The 23132-nt window shown below is 32.7% G+C and overlaps 1 protein-coding gene across 2 annotated transcripts in view; it reads left to right on the top strand.

The window, feature by feature from the left end:
* The window catches only part of CDH18 (cadherin 18), a 333943-nt gene that overhangs the window by 217541 nt on the left and 93270 nt on the right, over window positions 1-23132 (top strand). For both annotated transcript variants that reach the window (XM_060091599.1, XM_060091600.1), the window contains 2 exons: window positions 10563-10750; window positions 22210-22463. In XM_060091599.1, the coding sequence (XP_059947582.1) occupies window positions 10563-10750; window positions 22210-22463 (442 nt within the window). The remainder of the gene's footprint in view (window positions 1-10562; window positions 10751-22209; window positions 22464-23132) is intronic.

Raw genomic sequence — 23132 nt, 5'->3', positions numbered from 1 at the left:
GCGGAGCACAGGCTCCGGATGCGCAGGCCCAGCGGCCATGGCTCACGGGCCCAGCCGCTCCGCGGCATATGGGATCCTCCCAGACCGGGGCACGAACCCATATCCCCTGCATCGGCAGGCGGACTCTCAACCACTGCGCCACCAGGGAGGCCCGTCCCTGCTACTTTAACTGTGCTTTGCCAATGACTTTGTTTTGCTAACAGAATATGAGAAGACATGTCATGAGCCACTTTAAATGCCTTTAAGTGGTTTCATTCTGTGTTCCTGATCTTGCCTTCCCAATGACTGCCTTTTCAGCTCATATTCTGAAATGAAAATTTACTTGGAATTGAGCCTAACCTAGTAGTTGTAGCTTAGTCATAGTTCTCATATAATGCAAGATAGAATTAAATATTTGTTTTTGTAAGCTACTGAGATATTTTGGTGATTAATCAACACAGAAACAGCTGATTAATAAACATGTTATATCTGTCATATTTAGCATTATCACAGCATAATATACTGTATAGTTTTGTCATATATCTTGCCCATTTTCTTTCTCATAAGAATGTACACTCCATAAGGATGAGGATTTTTGTCTGTTTTGTTTATTGTATACTTAGTACCTGAAATTATGCTGGCACACGTAAGTAACATTTACTGAATGAGTCAATAATCTAGACTGATCGAAAACTTCATGTGGAAGAGTGCGTATTCATAAATAATCAAGAACTCTTAAGGGAAAATAATGGGGGAGAGGCTGATGAAACAGATATCAACATCCATTTGGTTTGGAAAATAGGTCTAGTGGACTTTGTGGAGCCCTTAGGAAGCAGTGTAATATATACTGCAGAACTTGGTATAGGTCCAGATTGGAGTTACAGATTAAAATACATTAGGAAATGAAAGGCACTGGCACCACAGGTCATCATTGTAAAAAGTAGATAAATTGACATCATAAAGGTTTACCAAATTGATTAAAGTCATAGGCTATTTATGCTTTAAAATAAAATGAGATTATTTTATGGCACTAGAAGAGGGGAAGATTAAAAAAAACAAGGACATTAAACATAAAATGATCAATCAATATTACTACATAAACATTAAATTTCTTTAAGCAAAATATATAAATAGGGAAAAGACAAATTAAAAAAACATAACAGTCATAATAATAATTACATATCATTAATGAGATTAGAAGCTTTTAAAAAACCTTTTGTATTACAATACCAGAAAAGTTAGGAGCATTACTGCAATCAAATGGAAGATAATCTTACAGATATCCAGAGATCTGAGGATAAGCCAACTATAGGCAACACATTTTCTTTTTAGAAAACTAATTATCATTTTTAATATAATTGAAACAAAAATAGTTTCAGTATAATTGGTAAAGAAGTCTTGGAAGTTTCTGATATAGATACATTGTTGTTCAAATAGTTAAGAAAAAGAAAAAAAAAACAGGCACCCTGATGATGTGTAAAAGGAGATGTAGGAAATAAATTAGGAGTTCTAGAAAATTGAATATGCTTAATTAAGATCAGTCTTGAAAGCAGTAAAACTCGAAAGAACCAATAGTAATATAAAAACAGTGATATAAAAATGAGGGAAGGGCCTCCCTGGTGGCGCAAGTGGTTGAGAGTCCGCCTGCCGATGCAGGGGATACGGGTTCGTGCCCCGGTCTGGGAGGATCCCATATGCCGCGGAGCGGCTGGGCCCGTGAGCCATGGCCGCTGAGCCTGCGCGTCCGGAGCCTGCGCGTCCGGAGCCTGTGCTCCGCAACGGGGGAGGCCACAACAGTGAGAGGCCCGCATACAGCAAAAAAAAAAAAAAAAAAAAAAAAAAAAAAAAAAAAAAAATGAGGGAAAAGAGAAAAATCTTTATACAATAAGCCCAATAGTATTTTATATGTAGGGGAAGACAGAGAGAAAAATTATGAATGCAAAAATATCCCTTCAAAAACAAAAACCACAAAAAAATAAACGTTTTGAAAGAAAACTTTCATGACTAGGGAAAAAGAGACTCAGAACTCAGATTAAAGCATCTCAACATATTTTAATATAAAAATACTACCAGAGCTAAACACATCTTGGTGATATTTGTTTATTATAAAGACAAAAATAATCTCAAAATGGTGGATGCAGGAAAAAAGCTTTCCTAACAGCATTAAGTCAGCTGGGTTATTGTAGTTTTCTCCTCCACCAAAATATATCCCATCTCCTCACAATATATACGGGTTCAAATGTGGACACTGTAGTTGGTTTGGGGGGAGTTTTTTTTTTAATTAATTTATTTATTTATTTATTTATTTATTTATGTATTTATTTATGGCTGATTGGGTCTTCATTGCTGCATACAGGCTTTCTCTAGTTGCAGTGAGCGGGGGCTACTCTTTGTTACAGTGTGCAGGCTTATTTCAGTGGCTTCTCTTGTTGCAGGCTCTAGGTGCACAGGCTTCAGTAGTTGTGGCACATATGCTCAGTAGTTGTGGCTCACAGGCTTAGTTGCTCTGCAGCATTTGGGATCTTCCTCGACAAGGGATCAAACCTGTGTCCCCTGCATTGGCAGGTGGATTCTTAAACACTGCGCCACCAGGGAAGTCCTTGAGGGTGTTTTTGTGTTGCCATTTTACAAGTCATTACCTACTTCAACCATCAACCAAACAAAAAATTTGCTTTACCATGAAGGATTTTTTTTCAGTGATTCTTTACTGCTACACAATTCTGCTAGAATACCCTTCCACAGTTGATGACTGTCATAACAATAACCAGGGCTGTTCTGTTGTAGCCTGTGTATATGACAACCAAATTATTTACTATGAGTGTACTGGGGCAGCATAATTATTAAATATGATTTTTTTTTTACAAAAGCAGAGAGACGGGTTAAGAAATGTAATGACTGTTTTACTTACTAAATAATGTGAAACATAAATTTCTGTATCTTTAAAAACATGTTAAATGATTTGGGTTTTTATTTTTTTAATCCATAACCTATTCTATAAAAGATATTTTTTAAATCAATTCCTCTGTTATATCAACTAGATCTATGATTATATCTATGCCATTATGAGATTTTAAAATAAATAAATATGTTCTAGCTATGAAATTTATATATTTCACATATATAGTTATATGCATGACAAGTTTTCTCTAGTAAACACTCAAGAAAATGAAACTGGGAAAAAAATAAAAATCTCTCCCCTTAATTTTAACATGGAGAATTAAGAATTAAGTCTCTTGTTTTAAATTTGTGTTTGTCCTTATGGACATAATTATAAAATTTATTTCTGGGAAACGAATACATGATCTCTCTCTCTCTCTCTCTCTCTCAAGCTTATACATAAATGGTGATACTGGTGATACATAAAATCTAATACATAAATGATGAAACACACACTCAAGTAATATGTTGTGTGTATATATACCATGTGTTTATGTGTGTGTGCTTATATGTGTCTGTGTGAAATAAAAATCTCAATGTGAAAAAAAAATCTCATTGTGTGTTTTTTTTTAAGTCCTCCTTTCTCCTTTTGAAAATTGGATAACACTTATACAATATATAACCTGTTTTTGAGCTCAGTCAGAGTACTCTAAGGATTTTTTGGCAACTATAGAAATGCTGATTAGACTGTACTCTAAAATTATCCAAGATAGTGTCTTTTTATTTTTCCCCAGAGAAATTACTGATTAAAAATAACATGGAAAGGCACAAGATCATTTACCATGTATGCTAAGATTCTATGAGTTATGACCTTTGTTAATCTTATTTAGATAAGAGTACATTGTTTTCTAAATAATAAACTGACTCTTCCTATGTGATTGAATTATATCATGAATAGCAAGGCAGAACTTTAGACTATTAGTCAAAGATTTCTAAGTACATTTTGAACCATATATTTTAAAGTTTCTCCCAAGTGTTTTTTACTCCTATAGGGAATGCCAGGTTTCATAAAATAACAGGTAAACAAAAGTTTGTGTATTATAATTATTATTCAAAGGTGATAATACCTAGTTATTTATGGACTATTGAATCTCAGTTGTCAGAATTCTTAAAGGTGATTCTACATGTTATATGTCTTCAGGATTGATAGTTGCATGTTTTTTTGTTTTTTGTTTTGTTAGAATTAGTGTTTAGAGTAAGTTTTGTCTGATATCTTTTGTTATTTTAGGATAATTTTATATATTTCCTCCCATAGTTAATCATATTATCCTAAAAATGTGATAGAACATAAAGGTATTAAATTTAGGATTAAAGTTTCAAAGGTACATGTGAATATTTATGTTAAACACAAATACTAATAAAATATTTGAGCATTAAATGCACACTGGGCTCTTTAGAATATGCTTTCTACTCTAAAAAGACCCGGTCCCAGAGCCCTTGGTTTCCTTGAAATTATTTAATTCAAAGTAACTCTTTTTATATACTTAGTGATCTTTATTGTCAGAGACATCAAATGCTCATTGAGTTCATCTCCATTTATCATAATGTCTCTGTTTTTTCTAATTTCCTCTTTTAGTAATCCTATAATTATCTCACTAGAATATCATATACACACACATACATACACGCTCAGTAGTTTTATTTTCCAAGTTGCTGAAATTTTTTATCTTATTAGACAGACTCTTTATTCATTATTTTTATTCATTTGCCTATCAATGGACACTCAGGTTGTTTCCATATCTTGGCCATTGTAAATAATGCTGTAATGAACATGAGAATACAGACATCTCTTTGAGATCATAATTTCAATTCTTTGGGATATATACCCTGAAGTGGGATTTCTGGATCATATTGTAGTTCCATTTTTAATCTTCTGAGGGACCTCCATACTGTTTTACATAGTTGTTACACAATTTTACATTCCTACCAACAGTGTACAAGGATTCCAATTTCTCCACAACCTTGCCAACACATTTTATCTTTTGTTCTTCAACAATAGCCAGTCTAACAGGTATGAGGTGGTCTCTCACTATAGTGATAATTTGCTTTTCACTGATAATTAATAATGTTGAGCATCTTTTTATATACCTGTTGGCTATCGGTGTGTCTTCTCTGGAGATACGTCTGCTCAAATACTTTGCTCATTTTAAAAATTGGGTTATTCATGGTCTTTGTTTTGTTTTGCTATTGACTTGTAGGAGTTACTTATGTATTTTGGAAATTAACCCCTATCAGATATATGGTTTGCAAATATTTTCATGCATCCTATATGTTGCCTTTTAATTCTGTTGATTGTCTCCTTTGCTGTGAAGAAGATATTTTTTAGTTTGATGTAGTCCCACTAATCTACTCTTGCTTTTATTGTCTATGCTTTGTGTCATAGTCAAGAAATTATTGCCAAGACCAGTGTCAAGAAGGCTTTTTCCCATGTTTTCTTATAGGAATTTTACATTTTCACATTTTACATCTAAGTTGTTAATTCATTTTAAGTTGATTTTTGTGTATAGTAACATAGGTATCCAATTTCATTTTTTGCATGTATGTATCTACTTTTCCAATACTATTTGGTGAAGAAACTCAGTTGCCAATATTCTTAGTCTTGGCACCCTTATGAAAGATCAATTGACCTTATATGCATGGGTTTAATTCTGAATTCTCTGTCTTGTTTTATTGGTCTATATGTCTATATTTATGCCAGCACCATACTGATTAATTACTGTAGCTTTGTAATATATTTTGAAATCAGGAAGTATAAAACCTTCAGTTTTGTTCTTTTTTCTCATGATTATTTTATATATGTTGGGTATTTTGTAGTTTCATAAATATTTTAAGATAATACTTTTCTATTTCTGTGAAAAAGTGCCATTGGAATTGTGATTAGACTAGCATAACATTAAATTTGTAGATTTCTTTGGGTAGTATGGACACTTTGACAATATTAAGCCTTATAATCCTTGAGTAGAGGATGTCTTTCCATTTTTCATGTCTCCTTTAATTTATTTTGTTTTATCAATGTTTTGTAGTTTTCAATACACAGTGATTTTATCTCCTTGCTTAAGTTTATTCCTAAGTATTTTATTCTTTTCAATGCTATTGTGAATATGATTTTTTTCTGAATTTCCTTTATGGATTGTTCATCATTAGTGTATAGGAACACAACTGATTTTTGTGTGTTGATGTTGAGAACTGCCAATTTTACTGAATCTGTTTCTTCATTCTAACAGGGTTTTTATTTGTTTATTTGGTTTTGTTTTTGTCTTATGGAGTCTCTAAGATTTTCTACCTATAGATCATGTCATGTGCAAACAGAGATAATTCTACTTCTTCCTTTCTCACTGTATTCCTTTTACTTTTTCTTCCTTATTTATTTGGCTAGAACTTCCAGTACAATGTTGAATAGAAGTAGGTGAGAATGGGCTCCTTGTCTTCTTCTGGATCTTTGAAGAAAACTTTTTTATTTTTTAACATTGAGTGATATTAGCTCTGAGCTTATCATATATGCTTTCATTATTTTGAGGTATCTTCCTTCTATATCTAGTTTGTTTTGGTATATATTCAATAATAATGGAATATTATTCAATACTGAAAAAGAATAGAATTCTACTATATGTGACATGTATGAACCTGGAAAACATTATGCTAAGTATAACAAGTCAGTCACAGAAGGACAAGTACTGTATGATTCCACTTATATGAGGTTTCTAAAACAGTCAAACTTGCAGAAGCATATAATTCAATAGTGGTTGTAAAGAGCAAAAAGAATAGAGGAAATGGGGAGTTGTTGTAAAGGTTCAGTTATGCTAGAAGATTAAATTATAGAGCCCTGCTGTACCACATAGTGACTATAGTTAACAATGCAGTGTTGTGCACAGCCAAATATGTTAATAAGGTTGATCTCACGTTAAATATTTTTACCACAAAAAACAAAATAAAACAAAAACATGCAAGGAAACTTTGGAAAGCATTGATGTATTTATCACCTTGATTTTGGTGATGATATTGCCAGTGTTTGCATTTGTCTAAACTCATGAAATTGTACACATTAAATATATACAATTCTTTGTATATCAAGTGTACCTCAATAAAGCTATCAAAAAAAAAAAGATACTCACTGCAGTTATTCTCCTGTAATATAGAGTAATTTTAAGTATCTGGTTATTCATTCAGTCCTTGGACATTCTGCAGAAATATTCTAAACCTCTCTTGATTTATAAATAAATATTATCTATCATCTATTTTGTAGTGATCAGTAGACATTTCATTTTGAATACTTTGGTATTATACATTTTAATAGTTTGAATCAGATGGGCATTATACACTTTTTAGGATATCCACTATACTTAGAATTACCCTTTTGAGTTGTATAATACCATCTTTAATTTCATGTCTAATTATTATTTCTAAAATATAAGCCTCTTTTATAAGGCTTTTTTTAAGAGGATTTTTTGATTTACAACAAAATTGGGAGGGAGATGCAGATGTTCCCCATGTATCTTCTGCCCCTGCACTTAAATAGCCTCCCCCATTGTCAACATCAATCACCAAAATTGTACTTTTGTTTGTTAACCAAGGATGAACTTATATTGACACATAATAATCACCTAAAGTCCATAGTTTAACTTAGGGTTTACTCTTGATATTACATATTTTATGGGTTTGGACAAATGTATAATGTAGAATGACCACCATTATAGTGTCACACAGGATGTTTTCACTGTCTTGAACATCCTCTTTGTTCTGCCTATTCATCTCTCCCCATCCCACCCCTGGAAACCACTGATATTTTTATTGACTCCATAGTTTTGCTTTTCCAGAATGTCATATAATTGGAATCATAGAGTATGTAGCCTTTTCAGATTGGCCTCTTTCATTTAGTAACGTGCACTTATTGTTTCTCCATGTCTTTACATGCCTTGGTAGCTCATTTCTTTTTTAAAAATAATATTTCCTTGTGTAGATGTGCCACAGTTTATTTATCTATTCACCAACTGAAGAACATGTTGGTGGCTTCGGAGTTTGGGCCGTGATAAATAAAGCTGCTATAAATAGTCTTGTGTAGGTTTTTATGTCAAAAGAAATTTTCATCTCCTTTGGGTAAAAACCAAGGAGTGTGATTACTGGATGGTATAGTATCCTCTAGGAGGATGAGCTGAAAATTTGAATATGACAAGTGGTTCATCTTGAGCATTGGCCATAACAACAATAATTTATTTCTTTATAAAATAAGATGTGGAGATTAACAGACATTTAAATACATTATTCCAAGAATAAAGTTTATCATGATTTTTGTTTGTTTGTTTGGATTTTTGTTTTGTCATGACTTTGGTTTAAATTTCCCCAAACATTATGCAAAGTGACACAGGATGACAAGAACTAAAATGGTCCTTTGTATTTTGCAAATCACTGACAACTACAGTGCAGTTGTATATGGATTATCTATTGCTGTATTGCAAACCAATCCAATTTAGCAGCTTAAAACAATGAATATTTATTATCTCACTATTTCTGGAGATCAGGAATCTAGGTTTGACTTAGCTGGGTGCCTCGGGTTCAGGTTCATGAGATCCCAGTGTAGCCAGCAGCAGAGGTTATGGTCTTATTCAAAGGCTTGCCTAGGGGGAGGCAGGGATGGTCTTTGCTTCCAGCTTACTAACATGATTATTGTCAGTTTTCAGTCACTTGTCATATGGTCCACTAGGTAGGGCTTCAATACAACCTGGTAGCTGGATTCCCCCAGGGGAACAATCTAAGGGAAAGTGAGAAAGTGTACCCATGATAGAAGCCATAGTCCTTTCATAACCTAATCTTGAAAGTGACACCTCATTAATTTTGCTATGTTCAATTTATTAGAATTGAGTCACTATACCTAGCCAACATTTGAGGAAAAATAATTACTTAAGGGCATGAATATCATAAAGTAGGAAACATCAGGGGCCACTTAGAGACTGCATACTAAAAGTTGTTTCACAGTTTATAATTCATAAATTCTCAACCTTATGGAAAGTGTATAAAATGTTAAAGTACTAATCTTAATATACTCCATTTTGTCCAATGGGGCATGGGGAAAAGTTTCTATACTTGTAATACTTGGTGTATCAACAAGTATCAATTCTTCCTTTGCACTTGATCTTCTTCTTCCAGGGATGTGCTTCCTCTTGTAGGACTCTACCAAAATGTTTTCTGGGCCATGAATCTTTATGACATACTGGTACAGATTTTTGCAACTTTCTTTGTGGAAACAATGTGCTTTGTAATACTACTATCATAATAGTTCTGTGATTTACTTATTTATCTCTGTGTGCTGACTTTTGTTGTTGTTGTTGTTTATTTTACAAGTGTCATCATCCTAGTTTTAGCTAGTTGAAAGTCCTTTGTGAGGCTTACTGAATTATGGGAAGTTATAGTTTAGTTGGAATTTATAGACTTTAGAAACCAGGAACTTGACTTCCTAGACTACCTCAAAAAGTTATAGGTGATATGTTCTAATTTATTTTGCAACATTTCTATATATTTTTTCATCAGAACAGTGTTCTATTTTGTATGTAACTGCCTAGGAACATCATAATATTTTTAAGGATTCTGAAAATTATTATGGCCCTTAGATTAGTTATTTCAACATGAATTTTGGAAATATGGCCATTATCAGAAGCCCCTTACAATGTTTCACAGCCTTGCCATCAAAGAGGGACTGACGTTCTTTCCTAGTTCCAGTTTGAATATTTCAGGAACATACTCTTTTTGTTAATCATTGTGAATCAGCTGCCTATCCTTTTACCCTTCAACTGTGAAGGGAAAGGTGCAGTCCTGTAAAAACGCGGGTCTCATTCTCTTCTCAGGTCAATTAGCTTTGTCAGGAGGGATAGAGCCTTTAACAATATGACAGATCCTGATAAAAGCACGTGATTCAGCTCAGGGGATCATGTGTTTCACAGAAGAAGGTGCTCTACCCATGAAATGTTATGTTGGTGAGGTCTGTTGAACTAAAAAATAACATTTGAAGTCAAGTAGTGTAAATATATTTATAGAGGAGAACTGGGAAATATCTCTGTTGAATAATGAATAAACTCAGACACACACACATACACACACACACACACACATGTCGATGTTCAGTAGCAACATATAGCACTTTAAAACATACAATTGTACCTTTAGAAGCAAATTAGAATACTCCATACATTTACCAGAGGCACTAACCTAAAAAAACTTATTATCATACCACAACTAAACAATTATTACCTCAGAGAAATTATTTTTATAGATGTTTTATATTCACTTATCCATGTGGTCTAATTGTATTTATGTATAATGTTAAATCACCATTAATTTAATCATGGTTGAAAATCTTTATAAAATTACATTTTAATTAAAGATTTATGTTATTTATATAGCTATTTGAGATTTGCTAAAATAAATAACTTGCCATAATAGATATGATTCTAACTTGACAATAAAACAATTGGTAACAACATGTCCATTATGCTTAATGTCTAATTCATAAGTGTCTATAGGGAAATGTGAACATTTGTGGAAGAGATATAAGCATAAATAGATGTATGGTCTAAATATTTAATGTCTCTTTCTTATGATTATTATTTTATGAACATTATTATCATTAAATAAGTTTAATATGAAATATTTTTCAGAGCACTATCAGCTGTATGTTCCTGAGTCAGCTCAAGTTGGTTCAGCTGTTGGGAAAATCAAGGCAAATGATGCGGACACTGGTTTAAATGCGGATATGACATACTCCATTCTTAATGGTGATGGTGTTGGGATATTCTCCATCTCCACTGACAAAGAGACCAGAGAAGGGATCCTTTCCTTAAAGAAGGTAAATATATATATATATATATATATATATATATATACTGTTAGTGATTTAAGCAATTCACTCATTTCTCCATGAATGGAAATTTGGCAGAGGTATGAATAATGTATATTGTCATGTCATTAAAATGATCAAATATTTCCTCTTTAATATGTAATTACATTTTAATTATGACTATGTCTAACTGTCTAAATCCTCTCCTAAGAAATGTATTTTAGTAGGGTGGGAAGATTGGATATACAATACACTATGAATGTGTCACCCCATCTTTGTTTTCAGATAACAGATTTATCATGAATGCCTGTTCTATTAATGTCATTATTCTATGCTGTACTAATCAGAGTAGCATTAAGAGACCTTCTAACTAATGTAAAAAACTTCATCATGTTGGCTAACAATATTTAGACGAGTTTGCTTGACGGTCATGGATCTTTTAGTGAAGCCATTAACCTTCTTCCCCATTCTTTTTTATTCCTAAGAATTTGTCATTGGACTAAATCTATTGCTTTTTGCTTTTAAGAGACAATAATGCTCATGTCCTTGTAAAAATGAAGTGGAACACAGGCAATTAGCAAAGAAGGATTTAAATGTAATTCCTAATGAAGTATGTCTCAGTCTTTAAATGTTTAACAACTTCAGCTTGTAAATCTAGTAACATTTAGGTCCCTAGGCCCTTCCCTCCATATTTTGATTCAGAAAGGATGGGGTGGGGATAAAGAATTGGCCTTTTTAACAAGTACTCCAGATGATTCTACTGTGTAATATGTTCAGAGCACAGGCTGAGAAATTTTATTCTGATGTGCTACTGTAATATCGAAGTGAATCAATCAATCTATCTTTCAATCTATCAATCATCTATTTATCTATTTGAATCTAGCTATCTTTCATCTATCATCTAGCTATATATCTAGTCATCTATTTGTGTATTTTGTATACACTTTTCACACTGCGTAAAATCTATTTATTCTTCTAATAATCACAATTTTATATTGATTTAAAATTGAGGATTAATATGCCTTTTGTATGTTACAAAAGGGGCCTGCAAAGTAGAGCTTAAAGCGTGTAAATACTTAAGAAGTAGTCATCACTGGTGTATATAAAATATTGATTCTTCACCTAAAATATCTGATTTTCATCTTTCTGAGATTGTCAAACTTGGATCAAAAATGTGTTAATAAAAGTAGTCAACTTCCATGTCTTTATTTAACAAATATGTGAGCTTTGAGTGTCTCTTATGTGCCAGTAACTGTGCTCTACTAGAGTCATGAGAGCCTGAGCAGAACCAAAGTCACTGTCTTCTTGCATAGAGCTTCCAATCTATGGAAGTGGAGAGATACCAATCAAGTATCACATGCATTCTTAGATAGGTAATAAAACTGTTCTATGAAGGAGAGTTATACAGTGCTGTTGGGAAAACAAAATCTAGGGTGTTTGATGCTGTCTGATAGTCAGCAGTGATTGAACAGAGAACTGAAAGAAAGTTAGGAGGTAGTTAGGTAAAGAGAATTACAGGAAGAGGAAAGAAAACACAACAAGAACCTGAATAGAATAGAACATGATAGAGTAAGGACCTAAAGAACTTCATTGATCCTGGAGCAGAGAGTGAGGGAGTTAGTGTATAGGTGAACACTCAGGGCCCTGTTAAATTTTACCCAATGGAGAGCCATTGAAGCTATCTAAGCAGGAAGTGATAAGGTCTCATTTGATGTCAGTATTTCTAATTAATTGTTAATATAAACTACACAAGGACAAGACTATTTTTTAACTCATCACTGAATTCCCAATGTCTCGCATGTTTTCTGACATTGAGCAGGCATTCAAAAAACATTAGAGTATTTAATGGATATACTATGGATTAAAAAATGAAGTGAGGATTGTCTGCTTTTCATTCCTTGGATGGCTTCTTCACTCAGGTAAATCCAAGTAAGCAGATGAATAACTCTTTCTGAAAGATGAGTCTTGAACCCTAGGGAATACCAGTATTTAAGAAACAAGCAGAAAGCAGGAAAGAAATAGTCTTTGAAGAAAATATCAAAAAACAGAAGTGAATTTTAACATTGAAAATTCCCAAAGGATGCTGAACAGGAGGAAGATAGTCATTAAAAATGTGAAGGATTCTAGAACTGAAACACAATTTAGGATTACAGATTCATTCGATTTGGCAAAAGGGAGCAGGGTGACTGTCACGAGCAGTTTTCAGCTCTCCATCCGCATCCGCATCATCATTATCATCACAATAGATAGTAACAGCAGATAACATTTGTTAAGTGTTTCCTCTGTGTCAGGATGAGTTTTAAGAACTTTTCCCAAATATTTATTGAGCTGGTACACCTATTATCATTCCTTTCAATCTAAATGGAACATTATGATATATAGGGAATATTATTATTCTCACTAATAAAACAAACTGAATCACAGAGATAAATAATTGTATCCATGTAGAAACTGATTGACAGAAAATTGAACTCAGGCATCTGTCTCTTCAGAGTCTGAAAAGTTACCCATTTTACATACTTGAACGAAATATATATATATATATATATATATATATAATTATTATTATTATTATTTTCTACAATGAAGAGAAGAAGAAATTTAGTATGGTGGAGAGAAAATTAGAGGTAAAGAAATGGGAGAAAAAATTAAAAGAAAAAAAAAGAAAAAACAACACTATCCCCTTTGATAAGCTTTGTAGTAAAGCCAGGGAGAAACTTTAAAAAGCGAATAAATGAGAACATCATAAAATGGAGATGTTAATTGTAAGTTGGGAGACTGAAAGTGTGTTTATAGCAGATGGATAAAAGGTCAATAGAGACAAGAAACTGAGGATACTAAAGAGAGGGTAATTGAATTTAAAAGATGCTCTGAGGTAGAAATGGCCCTGTTTAGGATCTTGATCACAGGTGGAAAGAAATAACCTATGATAATATTCTTCCTTCTTTGACAAAATCAAACAGGAGGGAGAAATAAATGTTTGCAGATAAGTTTGCAACGATTTAGCTGAAATATGTGTGGGGTGTGAGGGTAGTGGTGGATGATGTGAATACACACATAATCCAAAATACAAGCATATATTGTGGGGTTAAGGACAATGGGGATCTTACCACCCTGCATGGCCTCAATTAATTTGATGCTGTTTGTGAGAAATGAAGGCAAAATTATATATGTGCATATGTGTGTACATATATGTAGTTAACGTTCTGTATTCTATATTATATACACATATACACATACTCAATAGGTATTTTGAAGGTAAGTGTTTCAATTGCATAAATGGTAATGACTATGTACCGAAAATAACCTTGATAATGAGTCCAAATTATCTTTCTCTTTTTTTCCTGATTTATTTTCTAATGTACTCTACACTTCCTCTAAAATGCATTAATATTTGCATTGATCTATTTTCTTAGTCCTTCAGATTAGGATTATCAGTTTTAGAGTTATTCCATTGCTGTATATTTTATGTTATAAATAATTACAATTTGAAAACTAAACTGTATAACTCTGTGGATTTTAACCTTTAAGAGGCACTCATTCAGATGACAGGGAACAGTAAAAACAGTCCTTTCAAGCCTGTTCCTTATTTAATCTCTAAGGCAGCTCACTTTAGCCAGCAAGGCAGAACAGCTAATCTTCCCAAAGATCAAAATCAGCACTGCTCTATAAATCAGCTTGCAAGAGCATCTGCACATTCTTGTCCATATCATGCCTTCATCAGAAAATTGCCAAGTTGAATTCACCAGTCCATGGTGTGGTACATTGTAAATACCCTTGGATAACTTTCATTTATTGTTTAATGGAACCTGACTGGGTGGAAAGGGGGAAAAAATGATATGGATGAATGCAACTTGATGTGCTCTTTCCTCTGACATAAACCCTGTAGCTAAGGATGGGCTTCATAGCAGTCTCTCTCCGATTCTCTTCTTGTGGTCCATATGCCAATTTCTTTCTTTATAATAAGCAGTTGTTCCATTTTTCTTTTTAATTCAAGGCTCCAATCCTATTTGCTTTCCTGACTCTCAGCAAATACTGTCTGTAGTATCACTTTTCTTCTTCAAGTGTATTTAACTGCAAATACAATGCCTAATATTTTAAGCCAAAAATCTTAAACTTGGTTTTCAAGTCAATGAAGGGTGGTGGAAAATACAATCTTTACTGTCAGATGAAATATAAATTTTGGTCTTGCCATTTAAGAGATCTATGAATTATCTCAAGTCTTTTAATCTTCAGCTTTCTTATTTAACATTTTATGAAGTGATAATTACAAAGAGATAAAATAAGGTAAAATAGTACTCTAGGCTGTGTCTGGCTAATAAGTACAATAATACCTCAATATCTTTTGGAACTCCAAAAAAGAGGGGATATATGTATATGTATAGCTGATTCATGCTGTATAGTAGAAACTAACACAATATTTTAAAGCAACTATACTTCAATAAACATTAATTTTTAAAAATAAAAACAAAAGTTACCATAAAAAAGTACAACAATACCTCAATATCTACAATTCTTGTCTTCCTTTCTTTTTCTATTTGCACCAAATTTTAATTACACTTTCCAGACCTCTCCATGTGGTTATTTTACTGCCCTCCTTTATTTCATGTTATCCAAATCACTTGTAATCACACAAAGAATTACACATCCTGTGTATATATTTTGAATGATGTCAATATTTTCTTATTGAAGCATAGTTGATTTACAATGTTGTGTTAGTTTCAGGTGTACAGCACAGTGATTCCTATATATCTCTATCTATCTATCTATCTATCTATCTCCTTTTTCAGATTTTTTCCCTTATAGGTTATTACAAAATATTGAGTATAGTTCCCTCTGCTATAAAGTAGGTTCTTGTTGGTTATCTGTTATATATAGTAGTGTGTATATGTTAACTCCATCCTCCTAATTTATCCCTCCCCACCCCCCTTCCTCTTTGGCATCACATGCACATGCTGCCACTCATGGCTCTTCGTGATCTACTTCCCCCTCTGTCTTCTGTAAAATATTTTTATCAAAGTTCAAGTTTAATTTTGTCTTTGCAGTGCAACATTTCCAGGGATGTTTCAGTCACAAATACTTTCTTTGAATTATCTTCTCTGTTTTATGTATCAAGGTAGGCATTTCACTAATTTTTCAGTGTAGGAAACACAGCAATTCCATATCCCTCTTAAATCTGCTAGATCTAATAGAGTAGAAAGAACTTATTCTAATTATTCATTATGAATGTACTGATAATTTCCATGAATGTGTATCTGTGTGTGCTACAAGTGTATCTCTGTCCACAGTAGTTATTAAACATTTTTGCAACTGGGTACCTTCTATTTTTTTAAATTTTTATACTGTAATGTGTAAAATATCTTTATACAACTTTATTTAACAAAGGATCAGAGATGGATGGTGAGAGTAAACATAAAAAGTTATACAAGTATTTTTTAAGTTTAAATTAATCCTAAGAGAAAGTATATGAAATGTTTCCAGTTATAGCCATACTAGGTCCATTCCAAATAGCCACATTTAAAAATTTTTAGTGGATTGCATTTATTGAAATTTTTTTTATCATTTCTTTGACTTGTGTTGAGTGACAGAATAAGAATCAGGACTTTCTTTGCTATTGGGTTGTAAAGTTTGGGGATTGTGAACCACAATGTGCAATAAAAAAATAAGGCATCCCAACTTATTATAAATGCACACACAGGCAAACACATATGCACAATTTGTATATAAGAAGAAATAGGTTTCTAATGCTAATGAACTATTTACAGAAACTAAACATTCATTAGAGATTTTATTATTTAAAAAATCAGCCAAGCTACTACTTTTATTCTTATAAGATTCTAATATCTGGAAAGTGGTCCTCCTGCTCAGCCAGAAGCTGAAGAGGAAAGTCCAACTTTCAATTCAATGAAATCTATCACTATATTTATAATACCTTTTGATAGATGATGGCTTTGGGCAAACTTTTGTTCTGGCTCTTCATCTATGGGCATGGCCATGGGTGATAGATCCACTGAAACTATTTTGAACATCAATTAACAGTTTTTAACACATATTCCTACAATATAATTTAGTGTACTCATTGAAATAGCCTGTTGAGTTAAGCTATCCACACCCATGGGTTATTGGTAAGTTTTCATATGTGTGGGGCTATTGAAATATCTACACACATAACACACATGTATATGTGTTAATATGTAAATATATATAAATAATATAATATAGAATATATAAATATACTTCATATATATTATGTATGTGTATTTGTTATTTAAAATATTTTAAAATATTTAAAATATTTTCATTCATTTCTCCAGTCTTCAAATGAGAGTGAGTTAATATGTAAGATTTATTTGTATCAATAACCTTGGAATTATACACATTAAATGATCATGACACTCTTCTGCATAGAGAAATTTATAATATAGCTTATACACGTGTTCCAGTCTTCGCAGAATGTCCACCATCCAGGAGAGGACTTTCACAAGGACCACGAATCATGGCATAATAAGAAAGCCTAGCTGATGAAACATTTAACCTCATGCAATTTTTCTTATGTTTTTGGCAAACTACTATCATGTAAGATATGCCATTTTTCAGAAAACAATAATTAATAATAATCTCAGTCACTATTCCAGGATTTGGCCACTTTTTGCATAATTGAAGTGACTTTTTTCATGTATTAAAATGTTGATATCTGTCCTATTATTATCCTCCCATTCATGCAATGGAAAACCAGGATGATGATGCAATATAGAAACTGGACCAAGGAGAGGTTCTATGGAGTCTCTTCTCTTATTATTTAGGAAAATATAATTTTAGGACTTTCTTAAACTCCAAGAAGAATTGAGTCATAGATCAACTTGGCTAAATGTTGTTTTCAGTATCCATCTATTTATGATGGTTATATAGTTCCAGAGGAGGAGTATATTAGTGTGATTTAATGAATAGTAGAAGTGATTAATGAGAAACAATTAAGATGTTCCAAATATGTAAAGCTGGCTAGAAAGATGATAACTTATCTACAGGAATATGAAATGTGTTCATATTAAAGAGGGAAAATTATGATTTTAAAAGTTAGAAAGAGCAATAATATGTGAAAGTAATTACTAGGAGTAATAGGATAAAATTAAGAAACTAAAACTTAAGATGAAAATTGGAGTCAACTCAGTGACAGTGAACTGCATTAGGACATTAAACAGTAACTAAAGAAAAGTAAGAGGAGCCCCACTGCCTGGGGAAGTTAAAATTACACCAGAATAAACACATTAAAAAAAATTAAAATTGAAGTTAACTAGTTAATTTCTCATTTCAGATAAATGATTGTTTCCTAATATAACTATATCTTATGTGATAACTGACACATAAATTAATAAAAAAATAATTTTAATTTACTAAATTTGACAACAATAATCATAGCATTTGTTAACTATGGGCATCAATGAGTTGGTAGCTTTGTTTTCTGACTCTCAGAACTTGGACCACAAGTGAGACTTGTCCAGGGAATTAAACCCAAAACAAATTCTATAAAAATGAATAAAGAATCTGATGGTGTTCCAGGAATATTTCTCTCTAAACATTAATATTATGTTAGTAAACTCCAGGAGAACACCTTTGCCTTAGGATCATCTACTTCTTGTCTTAAACACTGAACTCGTAATCCAAATTTGCAGTTTTTAAAAAAAGAAAAGGAAACTTGGCATAGTTCTGAAACTTTGTTAAATGAAATAAACTATGTTCAAATTGTAAACACTCACTCCCCCCCCAACCAAATACCTTGGTGAGGCCAGATATATGGAGTAAATAATGGTGAACATTATCAAAGACTGGAGCCTATTCTTTCCAAGAGTCTGCAAGTAGCTCAAAAGGGAAGAACTCTTTTCACAGATCTTTTTTTCAGCTTGATTGTTTTAATCATCTGTTCAATCCAAATGATTATTGTCAGAATCCAGCCCAAAAAACCTATAAGCATGGGCAGTTGAAATTTTAATATAGTATAGCTGGAAAAAAGCTATTTATTATGCTCATAAACAACCTCTGGCTCTATAATCACCCTTATCGAGTTCCTACTGTGCCTCATGTTTATGGAATTACTCTGTATCCACTTTTGTTTTGTTTTGTTTTAAGGCAGGAGAAGGGTATGTTTTGTGTTATGTAAACTCATAGCCAGACATTTCATGTTTTTGCCTTCTTTGGTACTCTGCAACCTGAGTACATTACATTTTCTTGTAACTTTTTTCCTCCACCTTTTCATCAAAACCAGGTTTTAGATGAATAGGTCTCACTGTTCTTGGTATACTGTTTTTGATAGACTATTTTAGGTAATAAAAAAAATCTGCTGGTAACTATGGGAGGTGAAACCCACAGGCAGAGTTCTAACTAATTTCCCAGGAGCAAAAGATTACTAGGAAATTACTGGGATATCTCTTTACAATGTATGAATGGTAAGTATTTGGAAAGTTTTACCAGGTTTTACAGTAAGAGGAAAAATAAGAATTATAATCCTAATCCAATCTCTATATACTATTGTAGTTTTAATACAAAACAAAGAATTAACATACTTTATATTGTATACAAAATCCTGCAATCTCCAAGAATAAATAGTGTAATTTCTTCCCAGTTTTTCTATACTTGCAATTTAGCACTGCCATGTTTTCTTCATAAATGGGGTTGTTAAAAATATTTCCATCTACATTAATTCATCTGCTTCTAAATTCCTGTCCCAACCTGAAATAATCCTCCTCTTTCCTTAGTGATTCAAGATGGGTCCTATCCATCCATCTGCCTGAAAAACAAGTCCTCCAAAATGATTATCCTTCTCTTGGGGTTGTTAAATATACATGAGATAATCATAAACATGAAACCATGTGTTCACATTAACAGCCCATACATTTGCAGTAGGTAGGTGAGTGCTAAGAAAAATGGCATCTAACTTGCCAGGGGACCTGATAAAAATGGAAAAAGAGATGCCTGTCATATTGGATGCACAGCTTGATAATAATATCTGATGGGGTAGAGGTGGCCAAAAATATCCCCACAAATTTCATTGAGAGTCTTTCTCTCAATGAACCTTAATCATTATAAAGTCTACCAGATGCAGCAAATTGAGTCTAAAAAATTACACTGATATTAAACAAGTAGTAAACCTACCAAGTGTGTTGCTTTCCATGAGCAAAATGCCTGGATTCTGACAGTCCATGCTCCTCTGCACCAAGGGGACCACACCTGTGCACCTAATTCTTTTTTTTTTAATTTAATTAATTAATTTATTTTATATTTATTTTAGGCTGCGTTGGGTCTTTGTTGCTGCACATGGGCTTTCTCTAGTTGTGGCGAGACGAGGCTACTCTTCATTGCAGTGCATGGGCTTCTCACTTTGGTGGCTTCTCTTGTTGTGAAGTACTGGCTCTAGGCGCGCAGGCTTCAGTAGTTGCAGCACATGGGCTCAGTAGTTGTTGTGCACCTAATTCTTGATAGGCAGAAAGTGTGTACCATTTCTAGAACAGGTGATTTAAATTTGGATGAAACTTCTTGAATTAACCTAAGACATACTTATTTACTAATGTTAAGGAGAGAGGAGTCAAGGAAAGAAGTACAATAAATCTGTGGGTCCAACTGAAAGTAATACAATCTGCCAAACACGATGGATTTTAGTTACTTTGGCAATTCATTTCTAGTTTTAATTCCCTGAGAAGAAAATGAATCCCACTTGGTGGGTTATAAACTTCAGATCAATTAGACCTTCTTTAAAGTAAAAAATCTAAAATACATAATATCTGTACCATATATAAATGTATATGTATTGTATATATGGTTCATATTTAAGAATTTTAGTTTTAAAATTATTTAAAATTGTATTTTGTCTTATAAACACTTGTAAAATATTGTAATGACCCAGTCTCATCCATGTCCCTGAGAAGTATTCTAGGTTCTTAGTATCTGGTTTGGAAATTAAATGGTTGTTTTTCCTTCTATGCAATCTCCAGTCTCTGGGAAGGCCAATTTTCTAAGGCAATTCAGAAAAAAATAGGGGAAATAATCATCAGTAGGACTGATCTTCTGTTTATAAGATCCCATTAAGGATACTCTACAAATTCCCCTTGGCTTTTAGGGTAAAGGAACATATCTGAGTTCCTCCATAGGGAACGATCATACTCTGATCCTGCTAAGAAAGAAGGCTGCAAGATTGAAGCAGGCTACTGAAAAATCAGTGAAAGAAATAGGGATGAAAAAGTATCTATTGTTTCTTTTCATAGGTGGTAATCTATAGGTAATTCACAATGCTCAAAATAAAGGCTGATATCTGTATCACCTGCACTAGCATCAACATGGAGACTTTTGATGTTGCTAATCCTAAATCTAAGCTCATTTTAGGTCACAGAGCCTATGTGCGTCATGTTTAACACTTTCAAAACCTTCAGTTCTTACCTAAAAAGGTACTTCCCCTTGCAAATATTACCTACCTGCTCACACACTTCTGTATCTATGTTTGTATCCTTATTATTTTCATAATACCTACTATGTCTCATAACACTAAATGTACAGTGCTATAAATGTCTATAAATCTTATAATAGACTGTGTATTCCCTGGGACAAAACACTAGACTGACTTTATTCTTATTCATTATTGTATGCTAAGCCAAATTAATGATTCCTGACATATATGATTAATAGAAAAAAAAATTGGCTAGGTGATTTAAAAAATAAGAAAAAAATAAAAAATTATGAAAAACTATTAATGTAAATTCAAAGCTAAAATGTAAATGTTAAAAATGAACAGAATACTGTAATAAAAAATAAAGTTGATCAAAACATAATAAAGGGAATGAAGAAACAAAACTAATACATGAAATGGTATTAGCAGCAAAAAAGAAAGTAAAAAAAATACAATTAAAACAACAAAAATTAAAAAGTCTGTATAAAATCTTTTGCTAAAATTTCAAGAAAATATTGTTGAACTGAAAATGTAAACATTTATCCAATTTTAAAATAAGATACCAAGTTTAAAACCAGCAAGGTGAAAATAAGATAATAGATACAAATCAATGATGAGAGATAAATTGTTTAAATGCAAAATAAAAAATGTATTTTTTAAATTTAGCAAATTAGTAGCAAATATTTTAAAAATTAATAATTTAAGTTGTAGAGGAGATAGAAAGAAGTTACCAGAAGGGACTAAGAATGAGTCTGCAAAAATCAATATTTGTTTGACTGTGGGAAATTTCCTTTTGTTGCTAGTTATCATCGCATTTATGGCTCTGAAAAATCACAATTGATTTAGACTTGAGTTTCCATGATTTCTGCTTTAGGTGTTACTGTTAAGATAAACTTCATAGTTTGTTTATAAATGGAAGTAGATTGACCTAAACTTACTCATGTTTGTTTGTCTGTTTCAAAAAAAGGAAAAGAAAATATTTGTTTGACAAGTGATGGTAGTCATAATATTGGAAACTTTATTTTTTTTCCCACAGCCACTGAACTATGAGAAAAAGAAGTCATATACCCTCAACATAGAAGGAGCCAATACACATCTTGATTTTCGCTTTTCTCACTTGGGTCCTTTTAAAGATGCTACCATGCTGAAGATCATTGTTGGGGATGTAGATGAACCACCGCTATTTTCCATGCCTTCCTATGTCATGGAAGTCTATGAAAATGCCAAGATTGGGACTGTTGTTGGCACAGTTTTGGCACAAGATCCCGACAGTGCTAACAGCTTAGTAAGGTATGGTATACTTCCACCTTTTAGACATATACAGATTTTATTGACTCTCACAGTAATTTAAAATGAATTAAATAATATTTAAAATATTTCTTTTCTATGTTATTTTCTTTTTTTTCCATATATACCATTGTATTATTTTTTAACAACTTTATTGGAGTATAATTGCTTTACAATGGTGTGTTAGTTTCTGCAGTATAAAAAAGTGAATTGGCTATATGCATATGTATATCCCCATAACCCCTCCCTCTTCTGTCTCCCTCCCACCCTCCTTACCCCACCCCTCTAGGTGATCACAAAGCAACCAGCTGATCTCCCCGTGCTATGCAGCTGCTTCCCACTAGCTATCTATTTTACATTTGGTAGTGTATATATGTCAATGCCACTCTCTCACTTCGTCTGAACTTACCCTTCCCCCTCCACATGTCATCAAGTCCATTCTGCCTCTTTATTCCTGTCCTTCCCCTAGGTTCATCGAACCTGTTTTTTTTTTTTTTTTTTTTTTTTAGATTCCATATATATGTGTTAGCATATAGTAATTGTTTTACTCTTTCTGACTTACTTCACTCTGTATGACAGACTATAGGTCCATCCACCTCACTACAAAAAACTCAGTTTTGTTTCTTTTTATGGCTGAGTAATACTCCACTGTATATATGTGCCACATCCTCT

The sequence above is a fragment of the Mesoplodon densirostris genome, chromosome 3 (assembly GCF_025265405.1).
Source record: "Mesoplodon densirostris isolate mMesDen1 chromosome 3, mMesDen1 primary haplotype, whole genome shotgun sequence".
NCBI lineage: Eukaryota > Metazoa > Chordata > Mammalia > Artiodactyla > Ziphiidae > Mesoplodon > Mesoplodon densirostris.
Note: the sequence above shows the minus strand (reverse complement) of the source record. Positions and strands in the feature narration are given on the sequence as shown.